The sequence below is a fragment of the Salvelinus alpinus genome, chromosome 12 (genome assembly GCF_045679555.1).
Source record: "Salvelinus alpinus chromosome 12, SLU_Salpinus.1, whole genome shotgun sequence".
In the NCBI taxonomy this organism is placed as follows: Eukaryota; Metazoa; Chordata; class Actinopteri; order Salmoniformes; family Salmonidae; genus Salvelinus; species Salvelinus alpinus.
The window spans coordinates 6,792,486-6,808,650 of record NC_092097.1 but is presented as its reverse complement, the minus strand read 5'-3'; the positions used below and the strand labels follow the sequence as shown (position 1 = coordinate 6,808,650).

At 43.1% G+C, this 16,165-nt stretch overlaps 1 protein-coding gene and 1 long non-coding RNA gene across 9 annotated transcripts in view; one reads left to right on the top strand and one right to left on the bottom strand.

Annotated features, from left to right (window-relative positions):
- Positions 1-16,165, top strand: part of LOC139536532 (protein kinase C and casein kinase substrate in neurons protein 1-like) — a 57,821-nt gene that overhangs the window by 38,132 nt on the left and 3,524 nt on the right. For 7 of the 8 annotated variants that reach the window (XM_071337107.1, XM_071337108.1, XM_071337111.1 and 4 more), the window contains 6 exons: positions 4,187-4,343; positions 12,978-13,213; positions 13,403-13,558; positions 14,529-14,704; positions 14,824-14,944; positions 15,139-15,269. In XM_071337107.1, coding sequence (XP_071193208.1) covers positions 4,187-4,343; positions 12,978-13,213; positions 13,403-13,558; positions 14,529-14,704; positions 14,824-14,944; positions 15,139-15,269 — 977 coding nt within the window. Of the gene's footprint in view, positions 1-1,523; positions 1,631-4,186; positions 4,344-12,977; positions 13,214-13,402; positions 13,559-14,528; positions 14,705-14,823; positions 14,945-15,138; positions 15,270-16,165 lie in introns of those variants that run through there. The other variant, XM_071337114.1, reaches the window with a different exon arrangement.
- LOC139536535 (uncharacterized) lies at positions 78-16,162 on the bottom strand. Its single transcript, XR_011667321.1, has 4 exons — positions 15,990-16,162; positions 650-766; positions 402-505; positions 78-188 (listed from the first exon to the last, which is right to left on the bottom strand). It is a non-coding gene; the product is annotated as an uncharacterized lncRNA (long non-coding RNA).

Genomic DNA, 16,165 nt, shown 5'->3' with positions numbered 1-16,165 from the left:
TCTGTCCCTAATTGTTTCAAAATTCACCCAAAGAAAGCACATGCATAAAAAGACTGGGATACAGAGTATATAAAGATGCATTTTTTTTATTGTATTAATGATTTATAAAAGCAGTGTGATGGGGTAGATCCTCATCAAAGACCTCTGAGCACAGAAGGTGATCTGGAGCGTAGTGGCCCTCTTGAAGACTGGTGTGATGGGTCAGATATGCAGTAAAGAGAATCGGTGCATTAAAACTTGATCAATTTGACATTTTAAAAGAAAAGTAGAAAAGGCAATTCCTGACGAAACTTTGTGGACTCAGCTGGCTTAAAATATTTCCATGGTACTAGTTGAAGAAGTTTGTGGCAGTTACAGGTTAGAGATGGCTTCTAAAAAGAGCAATTTGCTCAAACACATACTTTGCATCCTCCTCCACCATGGCGATCAGGGGTATATTTGAGGACTTTCCAATGGGTCTGCAACACATCAACCTCCTGAGGTTTCTGGCTTTTCATGACACTTTCTTTAAGCATAAAAATAAAAATAAAAAATGTATGATTGGCATAATGTGGGCATGCAGGACACAACAGAACAGTAACGCACAGTAAAATATCTTTAAGAGAATCTACAAAAAAAAAATATATATTAACAGCTCACATTTACTTACCAACTACAATGGAACACACACGAGTGGTAGCAAAGGCCTTCTTGCTCCTGTGCAAAGGCATGTTTGCTCCTCTGTCCATTCATATTGAAGTGGGACATTCATTGATTGGTCATCAATCTGAAACATTTCAAGAAAGAGAATATCAAAATTAGACAGTAGTTGGATAATGACAGTATTTTACTCATCTCTAAAGGGTAAAGTTATGCTTGATAAAATAACTTTTTATAAACACACCGTCCCATAATCCTGTGGACATTGTCCCGGACAGAGGTTCCCTCAATTGAGAACAGCTTGGCAGTCTTAAAAGAAGAAAGGTAAATGCAAAAAATGGAAGTATGTGTAAAGAGACAATCCAATATTATATATTTAAAAAGCTGTGTTTGTCATATCATTCCTGCCACAAACATTGTTAGAAATGGGTGTAATTGGCAAAGCTATTACTCTTATCTGCATTCTGCACACTTGTTTGCGTATTGCTTTATTAATTTCATATGTATATACTATATTCTATTCTACAGTGTTTTAGTCAATGCCACTCCGACATCGCTCATCCTAATATTTATATATTTCTTAATTCCAGTATTTTACTTTTAGATGTGTGTATTGTTGTGTATTGTTAGATATTACTGTACTGTTGGAGCTAGGAACACAAGCATTTCGCTACACCCGCCATAACATTCTTCTTGCGCTTCATCAGCTGAATAGCATGTCTCTTGGGGAATCCAGTCTCAGTGAGACCTGATGCTAAGAAAAAATGGATGTAAGGAGGGGTGGTTCTGCTCACTCCTTTCCATGGGATGTGGCAGAATAGGTCACTGCTAGCTGAGTGTGTGGCCAAGCACTGCTGTAGAGGCCATGGGATAATCTCAATGTCATACTCTTTGTGTCCTCTCTCCTCACTTCCTTCTCAAAACCCATTGGATGAGAAAGCCAGAGGTTCCTCCCCTCAGACCTTTTCCTCCAACGGGTTTTGAGAATGAGGTGAGGAGAGAGGACACCTCGCATCAGGTCATTGACTTGTTTCAGGAGCTATAAAGACTGAGACTAATCATAATTAACCATTACCTAAGGTCTTCACTAAGTTAGACTTACAATAGCAAGTACATTGACTATGCTACCCCTCAGCAATCTTGCAGTCAGACAGACAGACGTAGAGAGAGAGACAGCAAAACATAGACTGTTTACATTTCTCAGTCAGCAGGCTGGATAACTAATCTACTCCTTCCCTTTGCTCCCTCCTCCATCCTTCCTTCCAAGCTAGAAGATTCCTGTTTACAAAAAAGAATCAGGAATTGAAATAGGCAGTTGAGAGGTGTATTGTTAGAATTGGTGTTGAGGGGGGTCAGGGATAGGCAAAATGTATTGTATTGTCAAATACAAATACAAAATTCACAAAAATACCTGATGAATCAAGAAAAACTTCACATCCACATTGGGGGTACACGTTTCAAGAATTAGGCCAGCTTACAATGTCTCTCACACACACAATCAATGTTTCCTATATGTGTATTCATTAACCATCTCTCTCCCACACACACACAGCTAGCATGGCAAAATGTTGACATGACAATATTCACACACACACACATACAATTACTGCCACTAACTACACAGATATCAAAAAGCTAGCTAGGTACAACCAATGGCCACAACAGGTACAAATGTAAATGTACCATGTCCATGGAGGATTAGCCAGAGAGCTAATGTTAGCTAGCTAAAATTGGCCAGCTAAGTTAGCTAACGTTCAATCTGTCAGCAGTTTCCTTGATGTTCTTCTCCCCAACAAACCACTTTTACCTACAAAAGTAAAACAAGAATGCAGGAGAACAGGGACTACCATTTAGCAGATTAGAGATCTATTGCTGCACGCAAGGCACAGATTCCAAACCAAGTTTCATGCCTTATTTATCCTCATTTAGCTACTGAAATATGCCTACCTCCTTATTTAGCTACTAAAATGAAAATAGAATTACTGCACACATTATGTTAATTGCTTAAAAGCTTTAAGGGAAAATATAATAGTCATATTCTCAAGGTCAAATTCAGGTGCAATAATATTTGACTAATTATTGATAAAAAAAGGGTTTTGTAAACCCTTATAAATTGTAGTAGGATATTGAAATAAAATACATAGGTCTATGTGTTATTTGTTAAATTCTGAAAAGAAATGTAGTTAGTCATAATTGAACATCAAAATTGCATTCAGTTGAACAGAAGAAAATGTGCAGCACAATAAACAGTGTAATTGGCTAACAGACTAAATATGACCATTAGAGGCAACACACACAGTAAGCTACCAGATGCCATTTAATAAAACAACCATTATTTCATTGTACCACAGCTCTACTGCATTTTAACGGCCGTGCATTTTTGTAAGGGTATCCTGTATTATTTTGCATTTTCATCTTACATGCTGGTAGCCTAGAACAAACGTTACGGAAGTGAATGTGCACTTTTCAATTAGGTGGACAGCAACTACGAAAAACCCTACAATGGCCTGTAGTAAAAGCAAAAGCATTTATACCATCAGAGATTCTCTAAATTAGGGACCATCTCTGATAGCTTTAGGATCGCAGAGACTGTCACACAGTTGAGCTTTTAATGACCTAGCAAATTCGATAGAGGTTAAATATATCACATTTCTTTTATTTTTTTTTGTATTTCATCACCTGCTGAATAAAAAACTCAAATGGCCCTAACCCTGAAAAAGTTAATCGGCCGGATGAGCTGAAGTGCACTCGGCCGGAGTACCATTAGCCAGAGTAATATGATTCTGCCGGACTCGGGAAGAGCTCTGCCCGCATGAAGCCCTCCGAGTCCGAGTCCATGCCAAGTACCCCGAGTCTCAAATGGAATAGGCCCGAGCCCAGTATGTTGCCGTGAGACCACTTTGGTGCGCTCTGACAGCTGTTGTTTGCTAACTGTGCTAAGCTGAATAACGCAAACCCTGCAGAAAAATAACATTATTCCAATTTGAATCATTGTAATGGTGCTAGTATCTTATATCCAATGGGTGCATGGCCCACAAACACTAAGCACATGTTTATATAGATTGGAGTCGATTAATTTAGTAGTATTTAGATAATTGGTCAGTAGTTCAATCAGATTTAAACCAAAAAAACAGATACAAAAAAAAGGCATCATGTAAAAGACATCTTAATCTGTTTGTGATCTGGTTATAAGATGTCCTGACCAGATTCCAACCAGAAAAATACATATTTAACATATTGTATGCCCACTGGGATAAGGATTCTAGCTTTAAGGTGGCACGCCACATTCTTAAAGACGATTTATGCTTGATTCGGCAATGCGCTCAGTACGGAGGGTGTGCCGCAATTTCAGAACATCCGGAGGCTTCCTTCAAAATAGCTCTGTTCCGCGAAGCGCAAGAAGTATGAATGCCCTGACTTCTGCAGAGGCCGCATCACAGTAAATACTGCACAGCCAATGTAGAAACCGTAATTACCATAAATCGGCTTTTAAGGTGGAATGTGTTGAATGTAATTGAAATGCCTCTCATTCTGGTGCCCATGAAAGGTGGGGAACTACAAGCGTGCTGTGAAGCGGATTGATGACGGCCACAGGCTCTGCAATGACCTGATGAACTGTATACAAGAGCGAGCCAAAATTGAGAAGGCCTACAGCCAGCAGCTGACCGACTGGTCCAAGAGATGGAGACAGCTGGTGGATAAAGGTACGAGGGGAGGAGGGGAGACACAAACCCAGCAGCTCACAGTGCTTTGGAGAGTTACTGCCACCTGTTGGTGCCCAGTTAGCCAAAAAAAAGATGTCTAAAATACGTATTTTCCAGACGTTGAAGTTATGTTCATTTTAGGTTCAGAATAAAAAGTCAAAATATACACATTTTCTGGATGTTGAAAATACTTATTTTCCGGACATTGAAATTTTCGGTTCTGAATGAAAGTTGAAAAAACATAATTTACAGACATTGAAAATACATATTTTTTGGTAATTGGTTCCATGTCAAAATTCAACTGCACATATTGTACATGCTCAATGAAGTAAGCATTATATCACAATAATCATTTTCTAATTCATTTAATCTCGGAAAGAGGAGCCAACCAAAGATTGCAACATATAATATTTATTATTGCTCCCTTCTGTCACATGCACTTATGTTAGCTTTTTCAAAAGCTTTCAAACAGGCAGCAATGATGATTAAAGTAGTCCAACCTTCTTTTCTTCTTCATTGGGGTTTTATGGTGGTGCATACCAATATTAGGTGCAGTACCGCCACCTACTGGGCTGGAGTATGTTGGAGACTATGGAGGTGTTCTACACTATGCACTGTAATCTAAACATGATTTATTTAACCTTTATTTAACTAGGCAAGTCAGTTAAGAACAAATTCTTATTTTACAATGATGGCCTACCCCGGCCAAACCCTCCCCTAACCCGGACGACGCTGGGCCAATTGTGTGCCGCCCTATGGGAATGGAGGAAGGAAATGATTGCTGAGTGAATTACAGTTTGTTCTGGACTAGGGCTGTGGCGGTCACGAAATTTCATCAGCTGGTGACTGTCAAGCAAATAACTGCTGGTCTCAAGGTAATTGACCGTTAATTAGCATAAACACTTTTAGCATCTCCTGGCATCCACACAGCCTACAAGCCACTGATGCAGACCTTTGGAACATCTACATTTTAAAAAGTATAATAAATACATGTAATATAGCCTAGACCTTCACAATAAATCCATTATTTATTTTAGACAGGTCTAAAGAAACATGATATGAAGAAAATGTAGTCTATTTCAGAAGGACAGAATAGCATACCCTGAGTTGTCCTGATGTTAGGTCCTCATCTGGCTATGCCATATGGCTATGGGCTATACTAGTTCATTTAGCAGATAAGATTTGCTTAGAATTCCATGGCATTATTTTATATTATTTTATAGTATGAAGAATACAATTGAACAAAGCTGAATAACTGACTTGCCTAGTTAAATAAAGGTAAAACAATAATATAAATTTAAAAAATGTAAAAATATACAATAAAGTAGGGGGAGGGGTATGTTTCATCATCAACAATTCCTGGTGTACTGAAGTTGAAAACATCTCGAGCTCCTGTTCACCCGACCTGGAGTTTCTGATGCTAAAATGCAGACCCCACCATACTGCCATAAGCAAACGCAACACTCAGCAAATTGTACAAGATCATTAGTCAGCAAGAATCCTATCACCTGGAAGCAGTCTTTATTGTCGCACCGTTCTTTAAAAAATTATCCAAAATATCAACACTTATTCTGCCCCACAAGAAAAAAAAACGACCATGTACTGTATATGCAAACATCTGTGACACGTACAAAGCCATCCCCCGCCCCCACTTCGGCCAATCAGATCACGTCTCTCTGTCCCTACTCTCCGCCTACAAGCAGCAACTCAAGAGGGAGCCACCAACACAGAGAATAGTATGGTGCTGGACAAAGGATGCAGACTCAATGTTGCAGGACTGTTTTGAGAATACTGATTGGAATATGTTCAAAGATTCCTCCACCCAGGACTCATCCATCAACATTCACAAATATACATTTTCAGTCACAGGCTTCATTAGGAAATGTGTTGATGATGTTGTACGCACAATAACAGTCCAGACATACCCCAACCAAAAACCCTGGACGAACGGCGATATCCGTTCCATGCTGAGAGCCCGTACTGCAGCATTCAATGTCAGCAGAATGAACTCTGTGGTGCGCAATGTGTACAAGGCAAGCAGGTAAATCCATTAGGGACGCAAAAAGACAATATAGACTCAAACTTGAATTGATGTTCGACAACTCAGACTCGCGATGCATGTGGCAAGGACCACAGACTATCACAGACTACAAAGGCAAATCTAGCTTTGTGGTGCCCACCGAAGCCTCCCTCCCAAACGAGCTTAACACATCTATGCTCGTTTCGAGGCAGACAATACAGAGGCATGTTGGAAGACTGTCTCTGCTCCAGACTATCAAGTGCTTTCGCTCTCTGAGGCTGATGTGAGGAAAACTCTCAAAAGAGGGAATACTCACCAAACTGCCGGCCCAGGTGGCATCCCTGGCCGCGTCTGAACAGCTGGCGGGCGTCTTCTCTGACATCTTCAACCTATCCCAGGCTGAAATCTCCACCTGCTTCAAGGAGAACACCATCCCAGAGCCGAAGAAAAGATGACATGCCCAAATGACTATCCCCCTGTCACACTCACCCCGGTCAACATGAAGTGCTTTGAGAGGCAGGTCATAGTCCACACACTGGACCCACTGCAATTTGCCTTCCACTCCAACAGATCCATGGAACATGCCATTTCCAACACTATTCACACAGCCATAACACATCTGGACAAGATTAACACCTATGTGAGAATGCTATTCATTGACTACCTTTCAGCATTTCCTCCAAGCTCGACACCAAGCTCAGAGTCCTGGGTCTGGACACCACCCTCTGCAACTGGAACCTGGACTTCCTGAACGGCAGACCACAGGCTGTGAGGATTGGCAACAGCACCTCCTCCACACTAACTCTTAACACATGGACCCCCAGTGGTGTCCTCAGCTCTCTACTGTACTCTCTGTTCACCCACGACTGGCTTTGCACTACACCAACTCCATCATCAAGTTTGCTGACGACACCACGGTTGTAGGCCAGATAACCAACAACGACGAGTCAGCCAATAGGAAAGAAGTAAGTGAACTGGCAATGTGGTGCTAGGACAACAACTTTTCCCTCAACGTCAAATTAAGCAAAGCAAAAAATTGTTGACTTCAAGAAACAGAGGATGAAACATTCCAAGATCCACATCAATGGGACTGCAGAAGAGAGAGTCAGCCGTTTTAATAAGTTCCTCGGCACATCACCGAGAACTTGACATGGACCAACAACACCACCACTCTTGTCAAGAGGGCGCAACAGCATCTCTACCTCCTAAGGCAGTTGAAGAAATTGGCCATGCCACCCCGGGTCCTCCAAATACTACAGCTGCACCACCGAGAGCATCCTGGTAGGTTGCCTCACAGCCTGGTACAGGAATTGTTCCGTCCACGACCGCAAGGCCCTCCAGTGGCTGGTGAAGATGGCCCAGTACATCACTGGAACCATGTTCCCACCCATCCGGGACATCTACCCGAAACGGTGCCTGAGGAAGGCCCGCAGCATCATCAAGGACCCCACACACCCCATCCACAAGCTGTTCAAGTCCTTACCGTCAGGGAAATTGTATCGGAGCATGAGGTCTGATGCCAACAGACTCAGAGACAGTTTTTATCTACAAGCCATGAGACTGCTGAACACTTGAACTGGACTGACCACCTGCTCTGATTCTCCACACTTTAGCACACACCAACAGACATCCACACACGCACGCACGCACGCACGCACGCACGCACGCACGCACACACACACACACACCACAACTGCTGCTACCAGACTCGTCCCCCAATCCCCCCTTCACCCAAAACATGTGTAAATAACGGACTATAAATTGTGCCGTCCTGTATTATGCATATGTTAACATGTTTATTTTATTCTACTGAGAAATGTACATTTACTTTCTGTTTGTATTCTTATCTTTTATTATTTCTTATTGTTGTTGCTTTGTCGAGAAGGAACCTGTAAATAATAATTTCGTTAAACGGGAGTACCAAGTGTATCCAGTACATACGACTAATAAAACACTCTCACGCAAAACCCACACACATTCCCATACACTACATATGTACACACACACACGTAACACAAACACTCATACCAACACACCACAAAAACAAACACACACACATGGATACCGACACAACACAAACAAACAGAGACAACTACACGCGCGCACACTTTTGCACTCATAATATGCTGCTGCTACTCTGTTCTTTATTTTACTCTTATTAATATCTATCCTGATGCCTAGTCACTTTACCCTGCCTTCATGTACATACAGTATCTACCTCAAATACCTCGTACCTCTTGCACATTGATCTGGTACTGATACTCCCTGTATATAGCTCCACATTGATCTGGTACTGATACTCCCTGTATATACAGTGGGGAGAACAAGTATTTGATACACTGACAATTTTGCAGGTTTTCCTACTTACAAAGCATGTAGAGGTCTGTAATTTTTATCATAGGTACACTTCAACTGTGAGAGAAGGAATCTAAAACAAAAATCCAGAAAATCACATTGTATGATTTTTAAGTAATTAATTTGCATTTTATTGCATGACATAAGTATTTGATACATCAGAAAAGCAGAACTGAATATTTGATACAGAAACCTTAGTTTGCAATTACAGAGATCATACGTTTCCTGTAGTTCTTGACCAGGTTTGCACACACTGCAGCAGGGATTTTGGCCCACTCCTCCATACAGACCTTCTCCAGATCCTTCAGGTTTCGGGGCTGTCACTGGGCAATACGGACTTTCGGCTCCCTCCAAAGATTTTCTATTGGGTTCAGGTCTGGAGACTGGCTAGGCCACTCCAGGACCTTGAGATGCTTCTTACGGAGCCACTCCTTAGTTGCCCTGGCTGTGTGTTTCGGGTCGTTGTCATGCTGGAAGACCCAGCCACGACCCATCTTCAATGCTCTTACTGAGGGAAGGAGGTTGTTGGTCAAGATCTCGCGATACATGGCCCCATCCATCCTCCCCTCAATACGGTGCAGTCGTCCTGTCCCCTTTGCAGAAAAGCATCCCCAAAGAATGATGTTTCCACCTCCATGCTTCACGGTTGGGATGGTGTTCTTGGGGTTGTACTCATCCTTCTATTCCTCCAAACACGGCGAGTGGAGTTTAGAGCAAAAAGCTCTATTTTTGTCTCATCAGACCACATGACCTTCTCCCATTCCTCCTCTGGATCATCCAGATGGTCATTGGCAAACTTCAGACGGGCCTGGACATGCGCTGGCTTGAGCAGGGGGACCTTGCGTGCGCTGCAGGATTTTAATCCATGACGGCGTAGTGTGTTACTAATGGTTTTCTTTGAGACTGTGGTCCCAGCTCTCTTCAGGTCATTGACCAGGTCCTGCCGTGTAGTTCTGGGCTGATCCCTCACATTCCTCATGATCATTGATGCCCCACGAGGTGAGATCTTGCATGGAGCCCCAGACCGAGGGTGATTGACCGTCATCTTGAACTTCTTCCATTTTCTAATAATTGTGCCAACAGTTGTTGCCTTCTCACCAAGCTGCTTGGCTATTGTCCTGTAGCCCATCCCAGCCTTGTACAGGTCTACAATTTATCCCTGATGTCCTTACACAGCTCTCTGGTCTTGGCCATTGTGGAGAGGTTGGAGTCTGTTTGATTGAGTGTGTGGACAGGTGTCTTTTATACAGGTAACGAGTTCAAACAGGTGCAGTTAATACAGGTAATGAGTGGAGAACAGGAGGGCTTCTTAAAGAAAAACTAACAGGTCTGTGAGAGCCGGAATTCTTACTGGTTGGTAGGTGATCAAATACTTATGTCATGCAATAAAATGCAAATTAATTACTTAAAAATCATACAATGTGATTTTCTGGATTTTTGTTTTAGATTCCGTCTCTCACAGTTGAAGTGTACCTATGATAAAAATGACAGACCTCTACATGCTTTGTAAGTAGGAAAACCTGCAAAATCGGCAGTGTATCAAATACTTGTTCTCCCCACTGTAGCTCCATTCTTGGATATTTTATTCCTCTTGTGTTACTATTTTCCTTTGTATTATTATTTGTTAACTCTGACTCACTGGGACAGGCACGTAAGCAAGCATTTCACGGTAAAGTCTACACCTGTTGCATTGGTCACGTGACAAATAAAATGTGACCTTCGTCCAGTGTTTGTAGGCCTGAGTCTGTACAGAGGAGTGTGCTTGGTGGTCTATTCTCTTCTATCCAGGTTAGGGCTAAGATACAGGCCGATGAGTTCAGAGGTGAATACCAAAGGTTATTTGTTAGTCTTCTTTTCTTGGTGAACTGTATGGGATAGTGAAGGCTGCTGAGAATGTGTGTTGAGGCCGTGGTATTGTGACTTTTCATACGCTGCCGTCAGCAGTCCTGCCACCTCTTTACCCTCTCCTTCCCGAATCATCTACAGTAGGCTAAAATCGACTTTTACTAGTCCAACCTACAGAATGAACCAACAGCCCACTTCAACTGCAATAACATTCTCAGTAACGGTTACAGACATATATTTGTCTTGCGACGACTGTTTATGTTGTTGTTCGTCTTCTGTAATTGAATGCACTGACTGTAATAACTATTATTATTCATGAATGAGCTCCGCCCCCAAACAAGTACAAATCTGGTCAGCCCGGACCAGACCAAATCTGAACGAAACACAGACATCTACGCTATGTTTCACAGGTTTGAACAGTACAGTATGGCACAGTTCAGTACAGTAGAGCACAGTAGAGTACAGCATGGTACGGTACATTTTATTCAGTAGAGTACGGTACGGTACAGTAGAGTTTAATTCGATAGAGTACAGTACAGTACGGCACAGTACAGTTTAATTCAGTAGAGTAGAGTACAGTAGTGTACAGTTGAGTACAATACAGTACTTTAAAGTACGTTACAATACAGTACATTATAGTGTACTATGCTCTTCTGTGCTGAGCTGTACTGAACTTTACTTTTCTTTATTTACTGTACTCTGCTGTGCTGTACTGTATTGTACTATACTAATCTTTTCTTTACTGTGGGGGGAAAGTGGGGTAAGTTGAGCCAAAGGGTCAATTGAGCCACCCCTTGTTTCTCGGAAACCGTTGAGCCAATGGCCACCATACCCCATACAAATGATTATTACATTTTGTCAGTTTTATTCACATGCATAATGTTTTTGCAATGTGTCATGCATATGAACTCAAGATAGTGTATTTTTATTGTTACAGAGCAGACATCAGCATGTCCCGTGCATACAAACGTAAAACAAGCAGAGGTCTAGCCCCCCTCGAGGTTCTTGAGCGAGCAGCCAAGGAAGTGAGAGACCGGGGGTTCTACGTGGAACCCAAAAGTGTTCTATGTGGACCCAAAAAGGGTTATTCGAAAGGTTCTCCTATGGGGACAGCCGAAGAACCGTTTTAGGTTTTAGATAGCACCTTGGTGTAGCTTCTCTTTCTCACAGGAACATGTTTGTTTTCTTTTTTTGGGGTCAATGTCATTCAGTCTATTTTCCATCCCTTGCTGCTGTTTGAATGGACTTATTCCCTTCTCTCACTTCCTTGACTGTTCTCTCAAGAACCTCAAGGGGTCTTGACTCGTAACTGCCGGAGTACCGTTTCGGAACCCTTTTTTTTTGAAGAATGTATGATAGAGTAGCAGAGGCACACAAGGTCTTAGCTGATGACATGGAGTCTGAGCTTGCTAAACATATCAAGAACCTCGCGGACCAGTTTTCATGGGCTTAGTAGCTTCAAATGCAGAGAACTTGCCTACGAATTGGCAAATCGAAACAACATCCCCGTCCCAGACAACTGGTCCAAAAATGGAAGGGTAATTTATATTGAAAAGAGGGATCTATTTCTGAATGTAGGCATACATTTAAGATATACAATATACCACACCCATATTCCATGAATTCAACTTTGACCTACCAGCACCATCACCCACTGTCACATGACACTATCAGCCACATACTCCTCTCTCCTCTACTGTACTGTAGTGTGCTGTACTGTGCTTTCCAAACTTGGGAAACATAGATTTCTATGATTGGTTCAGATTTGGTCCGGACCGAACCGAACAAAGCTGAACCAATCATAGACGTCTATGTTTGGGCTAAATATAGGCCAGTCCGGACCGGACGTCTGTGGATGTTGAAATCAAGGCCAGTCCGGACCGGACCAAATCTGGACCAAACATAGATGTCTATGATTGGTTCAGAAATCAAGGCGGGTCCGGACCACACCAAAAACAGACCAAAAAAAGACATTGAAACAACGTGGGCATTAGCCTGTGCTTAGTTGGTGCATGCTATTTTTAAGCAATAAACTCTGAGGAGGTGTGGTGTATGGCCAATATAACACAGATAAGGGCTGCTCTTAGGCACATATGTCACAAACCCCCGAGGTGCCTTATTGCTATTATAAACTGGTTACCAACGTAATTAGAGCAGTAAAAATAATACATGTTGCGTCATACCCGGGTTATACGGTCTGATATACTGTACCACGGCTATCAGCCAATCAGCATTCAAGGCTCGAACCACCCATTTTAGAATGTATAATAAACTCTTTCTAGTGTTGTCAGTACCGTAAACGCAATGCGCGGGATCTTTGCCATGGAATAAAACTGCTATTAGTCATGAAGTAATACTGGAGTAATCTGTTTCTAAAATTGCTAATGGACCTCCCCCTTCTCACTCTCCCTCAGGACCCCAGTACGGCAGTGTGGAGAGGGCCTGGGTGGCAGTGATGACAGAGGCTGAGAAGGTGAGTGAGCTGCACCAGGATGTGAAGAACAACCTGGTCAACAATGACTTTGAGAAGGTGAAGAACTGGCAGAAGGACTCCTACCACAAGCAGATGATGGGAGGCTTCAAGGAAACCAAAGAGGCAGAGGAGGGCTTCAAGAAGGCCCAGAAACCATGGGCCAAGAAGCTCAAGGAGGTGAGGGGCAACCACCAGAACTACACTTAGAGTGATGTAACATTTTCCCCAAATTGAGCTGTCATTGACGTTGAGGTCCGGGTCAGCACATGCACCACGCTCTGCTGTAACCTTGAAGTCGTTTGCATTGAAATGATGTCCCCAACGGGTTCATGTCCTTCTAAAATATACAATTTCTTCTCTCCTCAGCTTGAGACTGCCAAGAAGACGTACCACCTGGCTTGTAAGGAGGAGAAGGTGGCGTCATTCAGAGAGGCCAACAGCAAGGCAGACGCCTCAGTCACGGCCGACCAGCAGAAGAAGCTCCTGGACAAGGTGGACAGGTGCAAGCAGGATTCTCAGAAGGTGAGCTACCCAGACCACTACTGCCCAGATCAGGGCGTAAGAGCTTACATCCACCACCAAGGCATAGCAGTAGCACCCACCTGGCTGAGACACGACAGCCATTTTGTGCCGGAACACTGATTACCACACATCAGCTATCATCACAGTGAAGAGTCCTTTCTGCTAATCAGTATTCACACTGAGAGCTGCAATCAAGGCGAGTGGAGAGGAGAGAGTGAATCAAATCAACTCCAGCTATTTTAAGACTCATCTGGGTCACACCCTCCACTGCTCAATCCTCCTCTTCCTCCTCCTTATTTTTTATTAATTGTTAATTAATTTTATTTCACCTTTATTTAACCAGGTAGGCCAGTTGAGAACAAGTTCTCATTTACAACTGCGACCTGGCCAAGATAAAGCAAAGCAGTGCGACACAAAACAACAACACATGGGATAAACAAAAGTACAGTCAATGTTAGGGAGGCCTCTCATCTCATTGCCGTTACTAGTTCCAGGAGTATTTCTTGACCAGTTGAAGATCTACAGCCCAGAGAGGACCTATTGACTAGTATAGTGGACTTTACTCTGCTGAGGCCACTGGGATGATGTCACAGCCTTGCTACCCCTTGACCCGCTCAAACCATTACATATGTTCAATAACACTGTCTTAGAACTACTGAGAGGGCCACAAATTATCATTCAACCTTGGTCGACATCAATCACCACCACTTCTCAGTCACCTCAAGCCTCTAAAGACCTTGCTATGCAGAGGCTAGAACGATCTAACCGAATAGAAAAAGAAAAGTCACTGTAATGTGCAGAATATTGACAGTAAAATACCCTGTATGAAAGGTCCCTGAGACATTAACATACAACAAATATTAAGCCCACTTTGTAGGGGTCAACGGCCCCTCCGCTCTGAACCGTACAGCCAGTGTGCTTGTTTATCCCGGACACGTTGTTAACGTACTGTGTGATCCTCCCCATGCAGGCTAAGGAGAAGTATGAGAAGACTCTGGATGAGCTGAGGAAGTGTACGCCCCAGTACATGGAGAACATGGAGACAGTGTTTGACACGTGTCAGCAGTTTGAGGATAAGAGACTGAGCTTCCTCAGGGAGGTGCTGTTGGACATCAAACGACACCTCAACCTCACCGAGAACCAAAGGTAGGGCCATACTCACACACACCTTGGCCCACCACCTGGGCACCACCATAATAGTACACCGAGTCAAGATGAATGTGTCAGAACAGAGGTGTGACTGCTGTCTATCTGTCTGTCTTCAGCTACGCCACAGTGTACAGAGACCTGGAGCGCACCATCACCTCTGCCAGCGCACAGGAGGACCTGAAATGGTTCAGCAACAACCACGGCCCTGGCATGCATATGAACTGGCCCCAGTTTGAGGTACACAACCACCGCTTCCCAGTTAGCCTCACAAGACATGTGTTTAATTGATCGCTTTTAACTCATGGAATGAATTCATTTCAATTCACTTCCCCCATTGACTGAATAGGAACAACCAGGCTTTGACTGGTAACTATAGCTTGCTCCCTGTCTTCCGTCCGTCTGTCCTTCCTTTCTTCCGTCCTTCCTTCCAGGAGTACAACCCAGAGATCACTCACATGATCAACAAACGGGAGAAGTCAAAGAAAGGGGCAGACGGTATCATGCTGACCAACGTGACAGCGGCTCCGGACTATGTGGCTGCACCGGCTGGAGACAGGGGCAGGTAGGTCTCACAGACACCTCCACCACTACGGTTACCTTCAGACATGCCTCTCTAACATGTAGAATAACTGTGAGTGTCATCACAGAGACCATTTTCCTTTTTTTACCAATACTAACAGCAGAATTGATCTCAAAACATCTCTTTTTACAATGTGTAGTATGTCAGTGATGTAATTGGCATTTTGCAATAGTAAGCAAGTAAGTCTCGGACAAGTAAGCTTTGTCCGAGCCAGAATGGCCCATAGTTGCAATAAGGAATTGTGCAATAGGCAATGTATGAATTCTGTGAATGAGATGTTATGTCTGTTGTTTGCTCAAGAGTATTTCCCCACGTATTGGATGGGGGCTATAACATTTATCTTGTCTTGTCTTATCGGATGTCCTTGCGATAGCAGCAATGATTCATGTGGACATAAAGTTAACGGTTCATAAATACAAAGCACACAATGTCATCGCAAGCTATAGTATCATTAACTCGAACTGTGAAATGTCACAGTTGGGTTTGGTAATATCTCCCGCGAGGGCTGTTTAGTGGCCAGAAGATGATGTCACCCCGGTTGTTTTTGCATTGTCAGTATGATCATAGCAGAACAGGGAAGTGGGGGTGTGTGTTTTCTCTGTTGCATGTTTTCTCGTGCTGGGTCAACATGAATGTACGAGAGATCAGCTCTTAAAGGACAATGGAAGTGAAACATCCAGTTTGTGCCTCCTATTCACTCACCTTGGTTCGACTGGAAGGTAGCAACAGCCCTTTCTCCTCTGTGCTGGTCACATGATGACCATGATGATGGATAGTGATCCTAGTTACTGGAGGAAACTTGTGGAAACTTGTGGTCAACTGTTCTGCAACTAGACAATGATGATGATGATGATGGTCCGTGATGTTGAAACGTCTCC